Source organism: Diadema antillarum, unplaced genomic scaffold (assembly GCF_040938485.1).
Source record: "Diadema antillarum isolate AM-2024a unplaced genomic scaffold, OU_Dant_1.0 scf00000099, whole genome shotgun sequence".
Classification (NCBI taxonomy): domain Eukaryota; kingdom Metazoa; phylum Echinodermata; class Echinoidea; order Diadematoida; family Diadematidae; genus Diadema; species Diadema antillarum.
The window spans coordinates 607,922-632,134 of NW_027270988.1; the positions used below are offsets into that span (position 1 = coordinate 607,922).

The following is a 24,213-nucleotide window of genomic DNA, read 5'->3' on the forward strand; positions in this document are numbered from 1 at the left end:
ACTCATCAGCTTTCAGAATATGTAAAGAAAATAGGGGGTTACTGTCCATCCTGACGAGTAAAAATCGGACTTAAAATTGGCGTTTTTTTGGCATCGTTGCACTGTATATCGCCATTGACGCGCGCGCGAAATTTCAACTTTGACGGGCCTGTATGACGTCATATTGAGTCAGATTGACTTGAAACTTGGTAGAAATATTCCTTGACATTTTAGGCATCCGATAAGTGTAAAAAAACGGGAAATTTCCATTGCATATGAGCTGTGTGTGCGAATATGTGCGCGCGCGTACGCGTCCGTCCAATTTTTTCAATTTTTCAAAAAATGCTCCAAATGGTCTGAAACGTGTGCACAAAAAATTTGAGCTCGATTTAAGCATACAAATATTTCAACGCGCGCGTACGCGCACGTTTTAAGAGAAAATATGAATTTTGAGAATATGAGTAAAATGCGCATAACTTGAAATGTATGTGACGTAAATTTCATTGCAAAATTCTATTCCATTAATGAGATATGAATGAAAATGTGTTTTCATATAATGACGTCATAGTGACGTCACGATCGACCAATCACAATGATACAATAGATTTGTCGTCTTTGGGACATGATACATATATGGTATGAGTTTGAAGTTGATACTCTGGGTACTTTCTGAGTACGTAGATACACAACTTTTGTCCAGAAATAAAGAAAGAAGAAGAAGAAGAAGAAGAAGAAGAAGAACAAAGAATCCGTACAGATACAGAAGGTGATCCGAGAGGATACTCGGATCACCTAACAAGGTAGCCAGTATATCCAGCTAAATAACAGACGGCATTTTGTCTTTTGACGTAAAACTGCTGTCCATCATTTCAACATACTTTACAGTACAGCTCTTGGTGACAGCATGGACTTAGATATTATTGATCTAGGTCCATGGTGACATCAACATCATACATGGTGAGTTTAGTCAACCTGAGGGTGGGGGGAGGGGGGAAGTTTCAGTCTTGTATATATAGCGTGACAATTGCCACAGTATAGCTAGGTCATTGGTGTTGAATACATTTGTATCGCCCAATTTGGTTATGGAGCTGGTGTGTTTTGTTTGAAAACTCTGAAGAGTACAGGAACTATGGTATGTACATTGTACGTGTGCAGGTAAAAACCAACATACTTTACTAATGCTAAAGAAGAATACTTACAAAACAACATTGACACAAAGCTTGTTTACCTGGTTGACAAAATACAGCGATAAGCACTACTTCACTTTTCATAAGACTAGTAAGAATGAAGAATACTCTGGTAAAGAAATATGTCATTCCATACCAGTTTTCCTCTTTAGTTCTAACCTTTACTTAGATGACCTTTGACACAGCAAACCTTCAATAGTAGACAGTTAAATTCAAGGACACTTACTATGAGCATCACCACATAAAAGCAAGTAATTCCACACACTGTTTTGATTAGAGATGAAATATGATGTACATGAATTTCTTTTAGTTTCATTTTTTTTTCAACGTTTTCGACACTTGCACTGGACAGACCATGACCCAATTGGCCCATCACCTTTGACCTTTCCTTACAGCAAGTCAGTTGAATACAACATGTACATTGTACATGTTAGTGCAAATATTGCTAAACCTTTGAACATTTTCATACAGTACAACAGTACTGTAAACATAATACTATGATTAATTTTTCGTGCTGAGTGGCTCAAAAACATATTCGTGGGTTGTTGAATTCGTGCTGCGCATTTGTTGACCTATTCACAATATGGGGAGAAAATTGAAAAGATATTTTTACATAGCCAGAAGTAGCACGAAATACGCGAAAATTAATGTACCGCGACAGTTTCTGCATTTACAGTATACACATAAACTTGCAAAAAAAATGTTGTGGTTTCTGGGATCAGCTGGCAGTACAATAATCAAGTAGTTTTTGTGTATTATTTGTTTACTCAACAGCACTATACACTAATTTGTGTTTGTAGGCATGCAAGGCAGAGGCAAATACTCATTATACAAACAAACAGATGCAAATGCACTTGAGATGCACACAATTTATGACAAGCCAAGAATAATACGTGGGCACTTTTGAAATGACACACATATTTTCCACTTGACATGCCTGAACTATTCTAACACACGCACACACACACACACACACACACACACAAAAGAATGGCCACAGGTACTACAGTGTACTACGGACAAATATAAAACCATACTATTTACAGGTACAGGTATACATTCTACCTGTCTTGTGACCAAACACAATGGAAAGTACCTTCATTTCCGTATCAGTTTCAGAGTGACTATTAAGAGAGAAATTTTATCGGAGAAAGCAGATGTTGTGACACATACCATAAAAGTACCCTACCTACAGGTTGTTGCAGTCTCTTCTTCAACCCACAAAGTCCCAGAATTTACTTTCTATTTGTGGATTGACGTTCTGTATTATTACTGTAATTTTTGCCAATATTCAGCACTAATATTTCATAAGTAGGGCTCAACATTAATGGTGGCCTGATTGCGCTGCTAAAACTAAAGATGACTTTTTTATATTTCCCTTTATTTTGGGCTGCTACATTTCTTTCTCAGGCCACCAAAATATCACATTAAAATATTTTAGAGGCTCAAATAGGCCACGAAAGAAAAACATTAGTTCTGAGCCCTGAAAGGCAAGTCATATCCCAACTGGCTTGAAATCAATGCACTGTATGACCATTTAAAATCAAATGAACAGAGTGGATGAAGCTACATTGAAATGGGAAAGTATAAAGTAGATAATCGCGCTGGGGTTTCAAAACCTTGTACATATGTATCTCGAATTTTTGTTAAAATTACTTTTTAGATTAATTGCCAGATAATCGGGTATTAAAGTGATGTCTTGTCTAAATCCTAGCTGTCTTACCCCCAAAATGAAGCCACCATTGCATTTAAAGGAAAAGGAAATCCCATTTGTCACAGTGCTTTGACTGCCCCTTCCTGAACATTTGACATCATCACAAGGTTTCGTCATCTTGACAGTATTATGAAACTTCAAAAGGTTTGCATATTTACAAGAAAGAGTGATGCATTGGTCACTATACGGTGATCCATGTAGTATTCCGTAATGTGTACACATCTACAATACCTCAAATACATGTGGTATTTAGGGTAGTAATTCAAAGTTCACGCGAATAACGCCTGCTACAACTGTGTGTGAATCCTGTTGTGAAATACCACACTTCGGACAGCGGGTGCATTCCCCACATGCCCTGACATACTCCCCTATCTTTTCAACGTAGGAAATATACTGTAAAACGAGGAATATTCACACGCATTTTACTTTTGCAAATTTCGCGAGAGCCAAGTTTCGCAAAATTAAAATGCACGCTAAAGATGTTGTCTACACTATATGCACTGAATGTAAGAGGTAACTCTTGAAAACTTCAAGCTGCTAACAAGGCCGTCGGCTCCCATCCACGAAAATTTCATGCCGCGAAAATATTGTGTTTTACAGTATGCAAGGTGTTTAAATGACACCTCGGAGAGACCTGTGTACTTTCGGGCCAGAAATATCACAGTATTACTTGAATGAGAACCGTGCCACCTGAAATACCGTGCCATAACTGTGGTATTTCTTCAATGACATATTACTGACTACATATTACTGTGCTACCACATAAATTCCAAAGTGAATGCATGTTTTGAAATGAAAAACCGCACTGCTCAACACTCATGCAGCAGAGACAGAAAAAGGATACTGGTTTTTCCAGCAGCGTCCAGCCCCAGCATGAGTATCCTCATATCCTTCTTGCCAAAGATCTTTGACATAATCTTCCCCATGGTGATATCTTCAAAGTCCTTTTCTTTTTAGTAGAATGAGTTCAGTGAAATGCACTGGAATCCACTGGTGTGTGAACGAGGGATTCCCAGTTGAAGAAGAGGGAAAAGGGCGCCCTCTTTCCTTCCTGCACAGTGTAGTTTCCCAAGGTTGGCCCTGGGCGTGACACGTCCTTTGCAGACCGCCTCCCTACACTGGGCCACCTGTCTTCCTTGAGCGCTTCGACGGCCCTCGATAGGGTCCTCTGCAACTACCCTATTTGCTGCATGGTAAAGAATGGAATAAAAGAAAATCAAACTGTACATCAAATTCTATTTATGGGATTAGAGCAACTGTACATAAAATGGTATATATTACAGTACATATGGTACATACTGACTTTGACAATTCTATCAAGAAATCAATGCTTGGAACTGGCTTTGCAAGATTAAACATCATAATTTGTATGCCACCACATACAATAAGATTGATACTATCTGTACGGAGCTACATGTACATACTGTATGTATGCACGAAAAATTCACCTTCCACATAATGTGCCTTATTATTATGATCAAATGCCAACCAAAATGTGGCACTTTCTGAATAATTCAAGCATGAGCTTACCCCAAAGTGAAACTTGCAACTTAATTACCCACGCCGATGAAAATCGGCAGGGGGTTATGTAAAGGGTTCCGTATGTTTGTTTGTTTGTTTGTTTGTTTGTTTGTTTTTTTGTTTTTTTTTTGTTTGTTTGTTTGTTTGTTTGTTTGTTTGTTTGTTTGTATGTTTGTTTGTTTGTTTGTTTGTTTGTTTGTTTGTTTGTGTACAAGATAACAAGAGAACGGGAAAACGGATTTGCACGAAATGTTCAGGGAATGTTTGGATAATGACAGGAAAGAATCGATTAGATTTTGGTGATAATCGGTTGACCCTTGCAAATTCTGTGTGACCTTGAAGTTTTGACCCCATGGTATAGTGACCATTCCGAAAATTTCCCGTTTCTCACTTTGCGATTTTCCGCTACCATACGAAGACATAAACTCCCCAACGATCCGACTTCGCTGCTCAAATGTTCGTAAGAATTCCGAAATTTACGTTTAGGCCTATTTGAGGGACTATGTCCTTCTAGATTTATGAAAGTTCGTTCTCCGTCATCACAAACTGGCCCGTATTTTGATGATTTTTCAAATCAACATTGATTGTTTTTTTCGTTGGAGGAGCATTTTGCTCGGTCGCAGTCACACTGCACGATATGCGCGCTCAATGTCAATGCGTGTGCAAGGCCGCTGAAAATGCATCGCGCTCTACACTGTTGGTGCAAAATTGCACCGGGGACGTTGCGGCGCTCGTTGGTGGGCTAATACTGGTGCAGTAGACATTTGCATTCAACCCTTGCATTGAATAATTCCCGTAGACACTAATCATAGGGGTAATTGCCTAGGGGGTACGTAAATTTTGTTTTTCTTTTTTGCTTTTGTGGATACCATCAAAGATCGTACACTCATACGACCTTTGATATTTGATGATTTTTCAAATTAACATTGATTGTTTTTTTCGTTGGAGGAGCATTTTGCTCGGTCGCAGTCACACTGCACGATATGCGTGCTCAATGTCAATGCGTGTGCAAGGCCGCTGAAAATGCATCGCGCTCTACACTGTTGGTGCAAAATTGCACCGGGGACGTTGCGGCGCTCGTTGGTGGCCGAATACTGGTGCAGTAGACATTTGCATTCAACCCTTGCATTGAATAATTCCCGTAGACACTAATCATAGGGGTAATTGCCTAGGGGGTACGTAAATTTTGTTTTTCTTTTTTGCTTTTGTGGATACCATCAAAGATCGTACACTCATACGACCTTTGATATCATCACACTCTCGGCTTGCTATAATCAAAATATCCCGCAAGAAAACGGCGTATTTCTCGATTTTTAGCGCTTTTTCCGCGACCCGTCGCGTAGACAATACTCTTAAAACTGGACTTAATTCGCGCGCGCTTGGAAAAGTTCCGATTCTGCACTTTTGACGGTGGAATTTGGGATTTTCGATGGATTTTTGGAGGAGACTTAAGGACTTTCCTGTACGTGAATGAGTGTTAATACCGTATGTGTAATTATGTGATTTGCGTGTGATGTGACTGTAGAACCAAAGATCGTACACTTCAGTGTACGATCTTTGGTAGAACTCACTGGCTGGTGATAAAGCACACTGGCAATTAAGTGGCCGAATTCTGGTAGATGACCGAATGCACATTATGTTTACCCCGACTTTGTACTTAGGCGTGGGTCTGCCGCCTTTGACGGCCCCTCTCTAGTTTAGAAATGTACTTCATACAATATCATTCACTGTACTTTGACTGAATCTCTTCAATGGCTCAAATGATTGCTCAAGTCTAATCGAAGTAATATTTTGGTCTCTGGATTTTAGACTTCGATTACCAGTGAACTTTGAACATTTTCATGCACTGTACACAGTACAACACGTACAGTGTAGCCTACTTTATCACATAAACATTACATGATGCCATTTGTTCTATTTCAGGAGCCCACTGAAACTTCTCAATCACTTCCTGTACAGTGTCAAATGAAAACATACATGTACATCATCTCCACCTTGGCGTATTGCTAACATAGATTCTACAAAAGCGATAGTAGATGGCGAATTCCACAACTCTTGAAATTGCCCTACACATTCAAAGGCACAAATCATCATGCTTACCAAATTTTGATTATAAAAATAAAATGCATGCATAAAATGCATGCAGAGAACTCTACACTTGACAATACATTTATATTTATAAACAATAGTACAATGATGAACAAGAGGAAAAGTCTACATTGACAGGTCACCTCTGGTTTATGGCTGGCTGTCCACAGCTAAAAGCAGCCTTCCAAGGTAGGGAAGACAGAGAAAAAAACTGGTCACACTCCGTGGGGGGGATCCCTCGCCTTGGAAAGGGCTCGTCAAAAAGACCGTGTCACCAGCAGTGCCAGACGACCTGTGTGTTCAATGAACGGACACGTCATTTAGACTGTGACATCCTGTCAAAGTGACAACATCACTTTAATAATTGCACATAATGATATCACAGCCCGGCATACCACGCAAGCCTTGTGGCCTTTACCACACATCTACATGTACTCCCGGCATAATTTCGCGCTGAAGAAATTATAATCTTGTCCTCATTAAAAAGTGAGCACCTCTGCAGTATACTTGGTATCCTACAGAGTTCATTGAGGGAAGATAACATGCCATTTATTTTAAAATCAATTGTGCATGCACAGGGTGTACATCAAGTTTAGACTTCGTAGTTCATCAAAGGCTTTTGATGATTGTGCACCTAAGACAAACAATTGTATCTTCATTTAAAGGACAAGTTCACCTTCATAAACATAAGGATTGAGAAAATGCAACAATATTAGTAGAACACATCAGTGAAAGTTTGAGGAAAATTGGACAATCGATGCAAAAGTTATGAATTTTTTAAATTTTTGCGTTGGAACCGCTGGATGAGGAGACTACTACAGCTTGTGAGTCATATGCGTACAACAGTATAAAGAAAATATAAAAGAAAATTCAACATATTTTCACTTTTTTCGCATAATAAAAGAGCAATTGACTTGCCTCTTTCTAAAGGCAGGGGGAATAATATTACCCATAACATTTGTCGGTAACGAGTAAGGGGAATGTGTACTTTTTTCAAAAGATGGAATTTTGTGAAATTCTCTTTATATTTTCCTTATATTGTTGTACGCATGTGACATCTAAGTTATTCATACACTGCAGTAGTCTTCTCATCCAGCGGGTACTGCACAAAAACTTCAAAAATTCATAACTTTTGAACGGATTGTCTGATTTTCCTCAAACTTTCAATGATGTGTTCTACTAATATTGCTACATTCTCTCAATCCTTATGTTTATGAAGGTGAACTTGTCCTTTAATGAACAATATGGCTGCAAAGTTCTTACCAAAGTTTATCAATTTACTGGTACTGGAAGATGAAATCATTGAACAAAGAGATACACCATTAACCACACAAATAATGGTTTCCTGGATTGGGTTTGATGGGTGATATATGGTGCATACAGAGACATAGTAAATCAATCCCTTCATACAGCCGTCAGTGCACAAAAATGTAAAAAGGCATATCAAAGAGAGAATATTCATACAAAGAAAGAGGTTCTTTTTGAATGAAACCATGAGTGATTTACATGAAATACATTAAAGACCTACGTTGTATATGTACAGGCTTACACTAGAGGTTAATACATGTATTGCAAGTTAATGAACCAATAAAAGTCTGCAAAGCACGGATGTACAGTGTAGGCACACTTGCATTAGTTTACAAGTTCAGTAGACATCTCACATGTACTGTACTTCTTCCTGCAAGTACATAATGTACAATAATTGTACATGTTCCTATCATTGGTGACGTTCCTATTTTTTTTCATTATCTCAGTAAGCACCTACTCATGTGTGCTTTTATTTCAATTAGTAATTTGTATTCAATTATGAGAGTTGTATCTAAAGCTGTATCTACCAGTACCTTACACTTCAACAGTACCACTAGGAATTTCACACACGGTCTACATTTGTATCCTACAGTACTATTGTACATGCACATGGTCCACTATACAGTATGGTACTCTCAATACGACTGCAGTTAACATCCACTGTACGTTTTAATAGTACATGTTGCACATGTACAACTGTACTTTGGAACAGGTAAATGCACATTTTTAGAAGCACACACGAACACTGCACACTGTATGCTGGGCATACATGTACAGTGTACAACTGTACGTACAGACTGTAGGTACCACGGTACATCTCCTGTGGAAGTACAATGGCCTTTATTCAACCAACTCAATGTTTATTTGAGGAAGTTAACAAGTGGGATGTAGGTGTGTCACCATGTCCACTTCCATTTTACACTGAGAGAAGTCTGAATGTGAACCACACTGGAAGCGATTAATGTGACAGTTGAATTATTCACAGCAGCATGTTCAGTGAATCAGATAAAAAAAAAAATGTTGTACTAAAACAGTATGCTGTGCTGTGTGGTACAGCACTGCAGTTGCTGTTCGCTGTAGAACGAGTCAAGTACAACAGTGCACATTGTACAGAACATGTACAATGTATCCCTCACTATTTCACTGAGATACATAAACAAATTATATAAAGTAAACTTCAAAGTATTATAGAGTATTCAGCTCTATGCCAGCACAGGGGGCAGGGGGCTACAAACACACTTGCTTTATAATGGCCCGGCCAGGGGCAACTACCGGTAAAACTCACTATCTGGCAAGGAGCATAAATGGGAACTTGCCTTCTTCTCTTCCACAGAGTACAGTGTATGGGGTTCTTGCCAGCATGTCCAGTTGGGCAAGTGGGAGCAATATCTCTTTCTATTGGCTTGAATATTAAACCATTTTTGGAAACGAGGACTACGGACACAGTTGAATGGCAAAGTCTCCTTTCATATAAAACTTGTATTACAATGTATACATAGTGTGTGCAAAGTACAACACAACAATGTACAGGAAGTTTGAAAATCAAAAACGTAATGTTCAACAATCATAAAAATTCTTGCATCTGAATCCCCTCAATAAATCAGTATCAAAGCGACAGTCGAAATGCAAATTATACATATGTGACATTCAGCACGTGTTGAGGGTCCTGTGTATTTCTGGTATGAAATTATCCTGCTTCTTCTCTTCATTTTCAAATTCTATATTTGACCGAAAGATACAGGTGGTACATGTACACGCAGTAGTCAAGGGCAATACAGTGTCAGCCTACATATTTGTACACAATGGCCCGAATTCACAAAGGTGGTACAAATGAAACCATGGTTTAAACTATGAACAAAAACCATGGAGCGCCAAGTGTCTCATGGAATATTCGTTACGAAATCAGTCATTTCATCGATGAAATTATTATTTTGTAACTAAATGAACATTTCGTTCACGAAATGATAACTTCGTTAACGAAACGGTCATTTTGTCCACGAAATGACCAATTTCGTACGAAATATTCTGTGCGACACTTGGCGCTCCATGGTTTTTGTCCATGGTTTAAACCATGGTTTTACTTGTACCACCTTTGTGAATTCGGGCCAATGTATTTCTGAAGGCCGTGTCACACCAGCCTTGCGTGCGACTTGCAAAGAACAATTTTGACTACCCGGAGGTCCCCGTAGATATCCGCACATGACAGTACCTAGCATGTATCTCAAAAGTAGTCGCCCGGAGGTGCGCACGCATATTTTTTTACCCGCAACCGTGTTTAGGCCCTGTCACACCTTTCCGGGCAAGCTACTCGGGCTTGTTACGTGTAGGGATTTTCTAGCATACCGGACATTCATGAGGGCGGAAAAGGATTTGTGCGAGTCAGCGCATGTGTCTTACTTGCTGGACGCGTTATACTTGCGAGTATACTGTGTGACCTTTGTACCAGTCGCGTGGGGGCTGACAACTTAGTGAAGGAATTCCTCTAATGGAATGGCTGAAATCTCACAGAATTTCATTATCTTGGCTGCATACGGGACTGCGAAGTACCTGCGTGGGAATTGCCTGGGAAGTACTGCCGCTAAGGGTCTCCTACTGGCGTTCTGCGTGGACCTCTACGGGCATTCCCGCAACTCACCCGGAAAAAGTTTTGGTCATGCTCAAAACTTGGCTGCGGTTAAATCGGACTTGCGTGAGCACCTCCGGGCAACTACGCGATAGATACTGTCAGGTGCGGACCAACTGCGGAGAGCTCCTTGGAGTAAATTTGTTTCCCCGCAAGTCAAGCCGCAGAAGTTCCCCCGTACGGTATGACAAGGCATGAATGAAAATTGCAAACATTCTTGTTCGCCCACTGAAAATCTTCTACGTGCTGGAAACTATACCTCCTCGCCACAAGCCCGCGTTATGGTGTGACACGGCCTTGACTACAACAGGAGGAGGACCTGCAGAAAACCTGGGCCTCACATTCAGTTTCTATTTAAAAGCGAGTGATGTCATTGATGTATTACCATTTGAATACTTTCATTGTAATGTCATAATTTGTCTTTTTTGGCCTAGCCTCGACAGCAGCGTACTTACAATGTACATTGTACATGAACATTGTACAATTTGACTATTAAGGGTACAATATCACACTGTTATCATCCAAAGCAAGAGATTTCCCTGTTGCCATCACTGAGACTTCTGAATTACAATTTTCATAATCAATCCAAATCCTTTATCATGCCCCAATGCTATTCTACTTTGACATCAAGAAACTCTGTGTCATATTTCTTTAACAGAAAGAAGTAACTCCCGTACTTAAAAAAAAAAAAAAATCTTCTCCCCCTCCCCAGGGATCCCCCCCCCCCAAAAAAAAAAAAAAAAACCCTAAAATAACCACGAATAATAGATAACTCACAACATACTCCACAATTTTCTTCCACCAAGAATTGGCTTGGAATCAAAAGATGTGCACTGCATTAGTCACTCTGCCAAATTAGTCATGTCGTGTCTATGCGAGCCATGAGCATCTCAACGAGCTGTCTTCATGTTCATACAAATGTAGATATTAAATAGTAAAATATTTTCTGTGCAATGCATGGATATGTATTCACATACATGTATCGTATCACATCTGACGATCTGAGCAGCATATCAGTTTCAATATTGCACAATCCTGGAAGATCGACAAATAAGGACAGCAGATTCTGAAGAATTCATTGCGTAAGACCTTGAATACACCACAAACACAGGAACAATGTGTGCATGGACAATCACATCTCTTGTCATTCATTCTGAATAAAATTAAAATTGTAAAAAATGGGCAACATGCATATTGTTCACATTTTATATGTCAGGTTATGGGGATATATTGCCCTGTATGTAAAGGGCAAGAGGCTGAATTCTTTTCTTCAAAAATAATTGCACTATACACAGGAGACCCTACATGTACAATGTACAAAGTGTGTATCATCAGCTTTTGTCAACAATGTATTGAAAGTAAATGTTTGAAAAAAAAAAAAGTTAGAACTTGCTGCAAGCAGTGTACTTTGTACAACCTCAGACATCTTGAGATATACATGTAGGTAAAATGCATTCCTGCACCCATATACTACCCCATTTGGTACATGTACTGTATAATGTACAATGTACAATGTACATGTACATTGCATATATACTGTTACGTGTGTAGCACCTTGATGTGTTCTTGTTCAGTTAAAAATGAGTTTTGAAATGAAAAATATACACTGTAGCTGCTGCAATACAATGTACACTATTGTATCTTATTTTACATGATCCTGATAGTTTTGACAATCATGTATTTTCCATGTACATGTAGTCCTTATAATGTACCACAGTACAAGTACACGTGTACTTGGTCTTAAAAAAAGGTTCATACAAAGCACTGTCAAAGTGCCATAAAATATGCAATTGCACCAGACTAAAAATAAAATCTATAATATATCATGCAAGTGCTTGCGTGCAGATTCGTGGGATTGACTGAATGACTGCAGGTACGATACTGTATACGGCATTATATAATTAGCGAGTCTAATTTTTCGCGAATCAGGACTTTCCGACAATATTGCGAGCTCGGTTAAATTTGTGGTTGTTGAGCACAGTGTACTGACTGGAGAATGCGTGCATGTCACATTCATGTCGAGATCAGAGTTGATATTTCTAGTTGTTTTTAAATTCGCGAATACTTTGTAGCACCTGACTTGCAAAGGTCATTAGTGTACAGCTGTAAATAAAAACTTGGTGTATACAGTACATAGATTTGTCTGTGGCTGTGGTATTTTGTACATACATATTCATACATGCTTCTAGCCAACAGTAGTAGTCATACGTGTAGTGTTTCCGATATCATTTGCAGTATTTTCATGGTGTGCTCTTTGTCACAATACATCATATCATTAAAACATTACGACCAAGGATCATTGGGTGCGTTTGAACGCTCTAAAGCAAACCAAAGCGAACTGAACTAAAGCGTACCTCACGAGTTATCTTTAGAAAAGGTCAAGCATTTCGGGAGGTGGTCCACTTTTGGCTCGGTACAGTACGGTACGGTACACTTTAGGAGCGTTCGAGTGCTCCTCTGGCGCGGGTACGGTACGGTACAGTTCGCTTTAAGAGAGCGCTCGAACGTACCCATTGTTCTTCTCTGACTCGGTTGACACACAATTCTGTATGTCTGACTCAGCTCGGTACAAAAATGGACTCTATCGTGATGGAAACTATAAATAGGGTTGATAATCATGATAAAAATATTTTCATGAAAAACACACACAAAAAAGTTGTAAGCTATCTTAAAAAGAATAACACAATATCATACAGTGTAACCCGCATACTGTACACTACATGTTGAAGAAAACATCAAGCAAAAAACTGCTTCCTATAAACCCTGTACAAAATACAGAGCCTGTACAGCATACACTGTATGTAAAATGCTGTATGAAAAATGCAGTCAATATATTTATAAAAAATGAGTACAGTCCATGGTATGACAAAATGAACAGCTCATCAATATACAGTGTAAGAAGCATTCAGAAACAATAATGTATGATATACAGTACCAATGGATCCCTCTTTACATCATATCTCTCTGTCTACACACACACACACACACACACACACACACACACAGCTGTACAAGATTGGTAAGACAGGATACAGGCTAATTCAGTCACTGAGCGATGACTCGCTACTGAGGGGAGGGTTCAGGAAAAGACGAGTGTCCTTTTGTGTGATTATATCACCTCATATCCACATCCACCCCACATCACAAGTACATTGAACATCATACATACTGTATGATGTACACAGGCACGCGAGTACATACAGTACATGTACATACAAGTAATATTGTGTACAATAAGTGGACTTGCTGTCAGCTTTATATTTAGCATTACTGTACGTACCATATCGTACGATGCAGTTTACAGTGTAGATAAATTGTACATTTGTAATATACTTATTGTACGTGTACACTTTCTGTACAACTGTATTCCTTGGTCTTTTTATATACTTTTTTAATCTCTTCCAGAACTGATTTGTGGGCTATAATATCACAGAGGCTTCCATTATACACAATTAAAACCTCTTTTAATCATTGCAGATACAATGATTGAAATAGGAGCAAAGTACATTATGTACATTGTACAGTGTACATAATACAGTACATGTACAATTGTACAGTGTATGTACAGTGTAGTAGTGGCCTACATGTGTTGTGTGACATACTGTACTAAACTTGTACTGTGTAGTAACAGTGATGTTTACAGTGTCATTAAATGTTTAAATGCATTTTAAAATAACAGAATGAAATAAAATGATATAAAAAGTATGTATCATAACAGTGTACATCAATATAATGCACAGTCATATCAATATGATATTTACAGAACAATTCTACATGTTTGTACATTGTGAAATCCAAGTACTATGTTAACAAATTGCCATTTCCTCTTGTTACGCCTAGATGATAAACTACATGGTATTCAAGGTTGAAGTGTATACAATTAGCATGAAATTCCAGTGAAATCTAGACATAAGATAGTATCATGTGACAAATAGTTTCCTATTTCATGTCAATGACCTTAAAAGCTCAGTGACATTACACTGAAAGGGATGGTACAGTATTGGTAGAGATGAAGATTGAGCTTTTAACTTTTTACGAAATACAGCTGTACTTTAGAAACCACATTATGAAATGTTAAAGAGCATATGTACCATTACAAGAGGAATTCAAAGGTGTTTTATGAAAATAGTTTTTGAAATGGCTGGGATATCCAAAAACAAAGTAAAACAAAGTGATCCTAATAAAAGGTGGGTCCCACCTTCTATTAGTATCACTTTGTTTTGGATATCTCAGCCATTTCAAAACCAATTTTCATCAAATGAACAATGAATTCCTGTTGGAATTACACGCTCTTTCATATTTGAGGTTTCTAATTATCCCACAAAAAAAAAGAGACCTAAAGCCAGGTCTCAACCAAAACTATACCATCCCTTTAAGAAGTGGCTCTTCCGCAGTGCTATGGCTGCTAAACTGACTCACTTACAATTACGAGCAAACATCATACATAAAACATTGAGGACTCTCTCAAAGAGAAAATCACATTTATGTATTACAGTATCATTGCAGAAAAATGACCTTCCACTGGTCTAGCAAAGTGGTTTTAAAAAAAAGTACTTGGTGGGTTAGTGTTTAACCCTAACCTTTTTCATTTGTTGATAATGAAATAAAAAACAGTTCCACAGTCTGACTTATCTGTGACTTGTTACAAATTTAGAAAACTTTATTAGGATTACAGTCTGTACAAAGAGTTTTCAGAGTGTGAGGATTACAGTCTATACAAAGAGTTTTTCAGAGTGTGCTCAGAACAATGTGGCCCAGGCACACACGTACAGTGTACATTGTGTACATGTACAGTATTACGTCTGTATGTACAGCCATAAAAGTGATAAACGAAGAAGCACTGAAGTACAGGAAAACAAGTACAAACTACTAGTAGTCCCAAATATCCTCTCTTCTTCCTTTTCTAAAAATTCATTGAATACCAAAAACATTTTAATAATGGCTGTTCTCAAGGACTTTTGAAAGGCGAACACATACTGTGCATTGTACATAGACATGCAGTATCCTAATCCATCCTGACATGTAGTTCTGTCGCACTGACGATTATCTGGGACACTCACAGAATTCCTGTATCAATCGCTTCCTTTAGATGTTCCCCTCCCACTCCGGTTCATAAGGGTTGTGTCACTCAGGCGCATCCGATGCTCAAAGCAGTGGCATTCCAGAAAAACCACACAGCAAACACATTGAAACTTCTCATTGAATATGGCCACAATACCATAGCACATTGTGTCTATACACACACACCTCAGGTGGACAAATTGTATTATGACTGTAGTAGAGAGAGATTTCAAGGCATGTACAGTTGTAGATTCACTGTGGAAGCCACCTTTGAAGCAGAATTACTCATTACTGCACTATTCTGACACATACCATGAATGAGCTCGAAAGTGAATAGGAACGAAATGAACAATACAAAAGAGAATGGAACACATACTTGTACTAGTAGCGAGTACAGTATAACCACATGTATACAATTGTACTTGTATGTGTTTTTTTTCCCAAACAACTGCCATGCTGCATGCATTGCACATTTTTGTATGTGGGAACTATTTACTATCTATGTAAAAGCACATACGTACATGTATGTTCCCTTTGCGGAAAGGCCATCATTACCACGACACAAGCATCATGTTCAGCTTCATTTGAATTACAAAGGGATGGTACAGTATTAAAGGGATAGTACAGTATTGGTGGAGATGAGAATTGGGCTTTTAACTTTTTGCGAAATACCAAGAAAACGCTTATGATATAGTACAGAGCATACCATTTTAAGAGGAATTCAAAGTTTATTTGATGAAAATCGGGTTTGGAATGACTGAAACATCCAAAAACAAAGTAAAACAAAGCGATCGTAATAAAGTGTGGGTCCCACACTTTATTAGAATCACTCTTTTTTGGATATCTCAGCCATTTCAAAACCAATTTTCATCAAATAAACATTGAATTCCTCATAGAATTACATGCTCTTTCATATTTTATAGGAGGTTTCTCATTATCTCACCAAAAAATGTTAGAAACCTGAAATTAGGTCTCAAACAAAACTGTACGATCCCTTTAACTGTTGGTTGCGGTGAGTATACAGCTTTTAACTTTATGCAAAAATATACTATAAAACCACTCTATGAAATGTTATTTCAAGAGCATGTAGTATAAAGAGGAATTAAAAGTTTATTTGATGAAAATTGGTTTTGAAATGGCTGATGTCCAAAAACAAAGTAAAGCAAAGTGATCACTATTACAAGGTGGGTCCCACCTTTTATTAAGATCGCTTTATTTTGGATATCTCAGCCTGAGCTCTTTCAAAACCAGTTTTTTATCAAATAAACTTTGAATACCGTACCTCTTAGAATTATTTTCTGTCATATTTCAGGAGAGGTTTCTAATTACATGTATCTCAAAAAATCATAACTGAAAAACGTTGGAAACCTGAAGCCTCACCTCAATCAATACTGTTGTGCCATCCCTAAGTTATTAAATGTACAATCATTAGGCGTTTTCACATCAGCCCGATAAAAATCCAAGCTCGAGAAATTTTTCGCGATTGCGAATTAACTCGCCATTTAATTTCTTATTCACATCAGCCCGAAGAGAATTAGCCCGAATTTTTGTCGAGCTAATTCGACAGCTGAGTATGTGCAAACAGCATCAGTAATGTGTGTGCCCTCTCAAAAATTCCTCATGATTTGTGTGCAGTTTGCCTCGATCGATCGAGTCACACACGCTAGGCATGATGGGATTCATCGCGCTAATTTCTCGAGTCGTTTTCACATTATCAAATAGCGCGCTACTATCCCGCTATTTCAGAAATTTCCCGAGTTGGACTCGAGAAATTTTCTCGATCAGAGCGATACAATTAGCGCGCTAATTTGTGTTCACATTATCAAATAGCGCGCTATTTCGCTGTCGGGAAAATTTCCCAAGTCAGAAAATAGCGCGCTATTTCGAAACATCGGGCTGATGTGAAAACGCCTATGATTATGACACAAATCAAACAGAATGAAACAAAAAAGTGTGATAACAATGGTACAGTAATTTCAAGAAAGTTTTTTTTTTTTCCACCAAAGTGGGCATGGCAGTCTACTGCCTGAAGCCACCTCTTTGACATTTATAACACTGTATGAGTCACATTCCTTTAATACAGACAAGAGTTCGATTGATTTTTGCATCTTGATGTAAAAATCAGTTTTCCTTAGCCTCCGATAACATGCATTAAAAAAGAAGAAATATTACATAAATTTCAAAACCTGTTTAATTTTGAATGTGTGTGAATGGATGCATCTGACGCACTGATCATCTAAAATATACGGTAAATCAAAACATCATACAGTAAACTTCTCTCCTAAAAATTTCATGGTATTGTCACATGTTCCAAGGAACTGGAACTATGATACATTTTATAATCCAATGCTTGTCATACACTGTAAAACATGATCCTATGTATTAAAACATATAGATGGTATCCCATGATGCACTATGTGACTTGTGACTGTTCCGCCTTGCTGTACAAAGTGTACCATGGTGCGTGAATCATTCTGTTGGAATCCCTAGAATTTGCAGTTTGCTGTAGAGTCTACTGTTTCAATTGGATGGAATGGATATTTTTTTCTTTTTTCTTTTCTCTTTTAGCAGGGGGACGGGCTAATATAACAAGTGTGTTTGACAACTCACAGTCAGACACATAGGCTACTCATTCATAAATTAATTGAAACTCCAGATGTAGGAAATTCAATGGTACTGAATTGAAGGAAACTGCTAAAAAAAGATAGTCTCATTTGGTCCCCCCATGACCAATTCAAACGTGCACTCTAACACAATGCTAGTCAAAACAGACGAGGGCCATTAATGATCTGACAGACATTTTTCTAACTGTTACTAAAAATCTAAATGCCATATTACAGGAAATGAACTACATGTGCATAATTGGTGTAATATCGTTCAAGGTACTAAAGCTTCTTTTTCATTTTCCTTTAGAACTTCAATATGGGATACACTTTCATTAGAAGCAGAAATGTCACTTGATGTGCCATATGTACATGTACACCCTCATTGCTGGGCTACTGTCAATATTGAATAGTCTGTAGTGTAGAGATGTTCACAATATTCTGGGCCTGTTGATCTTGCACACAAATAGCATGCCAACATTTTTGGGAGATATTTAAGTACAGATTTGCCCTCATCCCTAAATCTACAAAGAAGTGCAGTTACATTGTATCAAAGATTGACTCAGCACGAAAATACTTAATGTACATTGTAAACAAGAACCTAATGAATCAGAAGAAAAAAAAAAGTGTGGGTAAATGTCTACTGTTACAGCACAGTGCAGTCAGCTTGCAAAGAGTATACTGCAAGGACCATCTCCCTTTCAACCCTATGGCCCGAATTCACGAAGGTGGTACAAATGAAACCATGGTTTAAACCATGGACAAAAACCAGGGAGCCCGAAGTGTTGCATGGAATATTTCGTTAAGAAATCAGTCATTTCGTCAATGAAATAATTATCTTGTTACGAAATGACAACATATTGTAACTAAATGAACATTTCGTCCACGAAATGATAATTTCGTTAACAAAACGGTAATTTTGTCGACGAAATGACCAATTTCGTAACAAAATATTCCGTGCGACACTTGGCGCTCCATGGTTTTTGTCCATGGTTTAAACCATGGTTTCATTTGTACCACCTTCGTGAATTCGGGCCATTGAGCCTAAATTAAAACAGGACTACCATGGAAGTCACAAAAAGAACTTCACTAACCCTCTGAGTACCACACTTACAGTGTTGTATGTCCTGTCCATGTGAAATGTGTGCACACTTGACTCATTGTCAGAGAGGGTTAATACCCAAGCTATTTTTACAGTGCACTGTACATAAACACTTGTACGTACATGTAGTCAGCACTGCAATGGCGCCACTCCTCACCCTGAAGTTTTCATGCAATTTAAGGAGGTACAACAGAGTTTATCTGCAGACTTTCACATCAGCAAAGTGTGTGTGTGCAGTACTGTCAGAAACTAAATTTCCTGTGATATTTACAATGTAACAGTGCACACATGAAAGCATGAATGTGACAATTACCGGTATGCAATTTACTGCTGCACCCACCTCACAAAACACCTGTACTCCATACTGTGTGCTTTCCAGAGTTCTTCTTACATTTTAAGTGAAGCTTTCATCTCAATTAAACAACAATGATTCTCACTATTCTGATAAATGATTATGAGTTTGTTTTGTTTTGTTTTTTGCTTTTGTTTGTTTGTTTGTTTGGGGTTTTTTTAACGAGTATGCTGTGTGTTCTGAAAGAACCATGTCACTGAATTGCTTCATCAATGGAACCTCAATCCTCCTAAATTGATCAGTTGGATGTCAGTGATATCTGTAGCAAGTCTCCATACAAACAGTGTGCATAGTGTGTTAAAAAATACTGATTGATTTGTCTTCAATAACACCGATGGATGCTGAAAAAAAAATTACTTAATTATACATGAACTGTACTTATGTATGCACACATACATTGTAATATATCATCATAGTGTTGTCAAAAAGTCAGACATTGGTACTACTGGCCATGATAACTGGTTGCTAATTTCATTTGAATTATGGTTGCACTGTACAGTACTTTACATGAAAAGTTTTGTCCGCAAATGAGCAGGATAAAATCTGATGGCATTACACCATATCCAATCCTGATTTACTGGAAACAGAAAGACAAAATAGTATCTGGTGTGTTGCATGGAACATTTCGTTACGATGTAGCCACAGCCTGGTCCTTGCCAATCAATATATTGCATTCACCAGGTAAACAACATTACTGCAATAATTAATGTACACACATGCACAATGCTAATACACAAACGGCTACAAATGATCACATATCTGTAGTTGGGACACAGAAGGAATATAATTTTGGGAAGAAGAACTTCAGCAGTCAGTCACTGCTCAGCAGCTGGTATGAGAAGGTACAACACCGTGTGATACATCAAAAATTGCTTTTGTTGCCACACAGCAAAACTTACACATTGTACATGGGAACACAAGATAAAGTAAATGTATAAATGGATTCTAGACTAAGTTATACAAAGTACAATGTATCACAGCAATCCTTCAAAATTTCTGCCGCAAAATACAATCAGTGCATCTTCACACATCATCTACACGTATGCCTTGTACCGAATACCGCAACTTTTTCTGGGTCCTATTGTTTCTCACTTCCCTCCACATGGTCGGTTATTTCCTTGGAAAAAGGCAGAAATTACCCATAACAAATGGTCATCAGTGTACTTCATTAGGTCAGACTGTTGGCCGTGCAGTGGTACACTCAAGCAGCACGCACAACATTGTAGAAAAATCAAAGGTGACGCATATGGCGTGCTTGCCTTAACTGGAGCTGATACACTGTAGTAAAAGATAGATTAATGTAAAGTACAATCTACACTGACATTTCTGTCAAAGAAGGGATAGGATTATATAAATGCCCGATCCAATGACGTGGTTGAAGAAGCAAGCCACCTTTAATTCAACCATAGTTTAACACTGTCCTTTCCAAGGTTCGATCGCCGGCTACATTAATTAGAAACCTGTGATTTTGTGCGCAATAGAATTTTGGAACGAAAGGCCTAACCTTGCTTGGTGTGTGTGTGTGTGCATTTTTTTTTTTTTAACTGACGATGGCCTAGAGTGAACAACCCTGTTTGCGGCAGCGGCAGGCCTTGTACAGGGTGCCTATTGCGGCAGGGGCAGCTTCATTCATTGATGAAAAGGCCCAATTATGTGTCACTTTCCATAACACTTGCAAGTAACTCAGGACTGCTTGTATTCTTAAAACTAAGTAGGACTACAGGTGTAAGTACAACTGTTCATGGGCTGTTTTATTGATGAATGAAAGTGCTCCTGTCAGAAATAGGCACCCTGTCGCAAACTCTACATCCTATAGAATACACACTATTCCTACTACTCACTGATTAAGTACTACATTTCACAAATACATACTTTCCAACCCTGAGACTTAATAAATCTAAACAAACAATATGAATATTCAGATTAAAACTGAACAGTTGGCAGGTATGCAAATATATCATTGATTGGTCATTTGTCATCAGGGGTCGCACTTCACTTTTTTTTTAACTAGCCAGGCGGACTACTTAGAATCAATTTTGACACTGAAGCAATATTTTGGCTAGCCAGACGGACTAGTAACTTCAGAATTTTACGATTTTTAGCTAGTCCGACGTGATTTTGGGTGGCCAATGGCCAGCGGACCATCGCCAATTTCGAACCCTGGTCATTGGCATCACATTCACCTGTTGTGTACATTTGGATTTGCACCAGGTAGCTGTCGAAACCACTGCTGCGCATGCTGGTGCAGCAGTTGATAACCTGCAGTAAAAAGCCTACAGCCCTACTTATTATACAACACCTAATTAGAAGTCAGAACATAGCTATCCAATTGGTCGATTGCCCATCACATGACAATCAACATTTAGTTAAAAGTTCCATCGCACGCTGTGCCTTTGGCTGTCAGCCTTGTAATTTTGTTTGAGCAAAAATGGATAGCGCATGGCTGATGTCAACCATTTCCATTGACTCCCGTGTTAAAACTCGCGATTGACTCGAAGTTTTTGCTCCATCGCATGGATCTGAGGTCACAATCAACAAACATTTGCCCCGTGCACTCAACAATTACAAGCCCACTTACAAGCGCGTTATTTTGTCACTCATTTTTGTAAACAACTTCAACCGATCGGCTTCATGTAAGTGCGCACATGGTGACTGTGACTGTGCAGCTACTCATTCGTCTTTCATGGAAAATAGTTGCCATTTCTATGCTAAATTCAAGAATTTGTGCTGTGTGGATCACATCTGTTGATGTTCAAACAAGGTGTTGTACAAAACAAATAGCCCGTCTAGTACCGGTACCTAGTGTATGGTCTTTACAATAGTGAATTACAATATGGCCACGCGTCGTTTGCAATGGACCAAGATTTTGCACTCGGTGAAAGATGAGGCGCACAATTCAACTCCGCTTCGCCTCGTAGAATAGAGCACCTCTAACTTTTATCTTGAACCATCGCAAACGACGCGCGGCCATTCACTATTGTAATTTGGGATATTTTACTATGGGTAGCGAGAATCCTGTGATCTCATTGGTCGAGAGCTATGTATTTATTTATACTGGCCGCACGCCGAGTCACAGTGGTAAACATGTTATCGCACACTTGTAGCAAGAGCACGCGCACTTGTAACAAAGGTTCGCGCACTCAGTACGAGACGCCTATTGGCTAAAACAACCATGCATCAGTTTTTTCTGAGGAGAAATCATGCGTCCAGTAAAAACTGATGCATGGTTTTCGGTCTCTCGTCTATGACAAGCCAAAAGGATGCATCCAGTAAATTTGTCATCGGGTAACGATAGAAAATTGGGTTTTTGGCAAGATTACCCATTCTTATTTCTATAAAACGGATGACGCACATGTCTTTTCGTGCGGCAGTCAGAATATAGTGTGCATGCGGTAACTATGGAATGCTTAACCCACGAGGCGAAGCCCAGTGGGTTAAGCATTCCATAGTTACCTTATGGTTATGGCATGCACACAATTCCAACTGACGCACTCAGACCTGTGCGTCATTTGTATACTATCTGACGAGCTGACAATGATTGTTGGCCCTGGCCTTGCCCCTCGTTCTTAGTGATTTTAACTTACAATGTATAGAATATGTGCTTGTCATGTTTATAGTAAAGGAGTTCAGGGGCGAGCCATTTTCCACACAGTGCACGGTATCACTCCGTACCTCCCATCCCACTACACTGCACTGCTACACTCAGTATACAGCCAGGCGAACAGCACAGCACATATATAGCACATGCACAGCACAGTCAGTACAGACCTCAGTAAAAGAATAATCTACGGATCACGGCATCCACTCCACACAGCTCCACATCGCAGTGCGTGGTTATACACCGTTCACTCATTGACACACTCGGTAAATCAAACTTCCGGGGTAACATAAGATCAACGTTTGTGAAATATAACGAAACCTATTGTTAGAAAAAGAGCACAGGAGATGAAATATTTACCTAGATAGGTGAAAAACGCAACATTTTGTCCCTCATACCACTGACAACGACTGAAGAAAAGCAATTTGCGCTTCAATGGTCACACGGGAAACGTTAATTCTAGTCGCCTACATTCAAGCAATTATGCGCGGTTGCACGATGCCACATCACGACGTGAAACATACGCTGAAAAAAATAGAGGGCAACAAATATATGTCATGAACCCCACGTTTTACGTTTAAATGTCACAGTTGGTAAAACTTCTTCACATTTAAAGTTATGGAATTTAGTTTACATCCGTATTTCGCGACTTGACTTCACATTATAGGCATTATTATGAAAGTAGATGGATACTTTCGTTCTTTCAATGTGAAACGCCCTGGGTGTGGTGACGTTATTGGTAGGCTCGTTCGCTGCTTGTTCTATTATGAATAGTCCCATGCTATCGAATTTAGTGTAGTCACGAAAATTAACAAAAACCGTTCACATAGTCCAAGTAATGAACGTTTTAATCAAAGAGATAATACCTACCTGTGGATTGTGAAGTACGTTCGATGCGAATATGAAAAATGCGAAGGCAGAACGTTGTGATTATCTTTATTTTTTTATTCATTGATCGTTCGTTATAGGCACTGAATTCTATACGAGATCAGTGATAATAGGCCTGAAAGAGTCGACTATCATATTTTGACGAATAATAAATCGCTACAAACTGGCCTGATCTTCAGTCGCGGACGG

General features: G+C 38.7%; 1 protein-coding gene across 1 annotated transcript in view; it reads right to left on the reverse strand.

The window, feature by feature from the left end:
- Positions 1 to 23,599, reverse strand: part of LOC139718726 (ADP-ribosylation factor 6-like) — a 41,844-nt gene extending 18,245 nt beyond the window's left edge. Inside the window, 3 exon segments of the mRNA XM_071630188.1 lie at positions 3,725 to 4,066; positions 6,633 to 6,781; positions 23,497 to 23,599. Coding sequence (XP_071486289.1) covers positions 3,725 to 3,806 — 82 coding nt within the window. The 5' untranslated portion in view covers positions 3,807 to 4,066; positions 6,633 to 6,781; positions 23,497 to 23,599.
- Between the last annotated feature and the right edge of the window lie 614 nt (positions 23,600 to 24,213).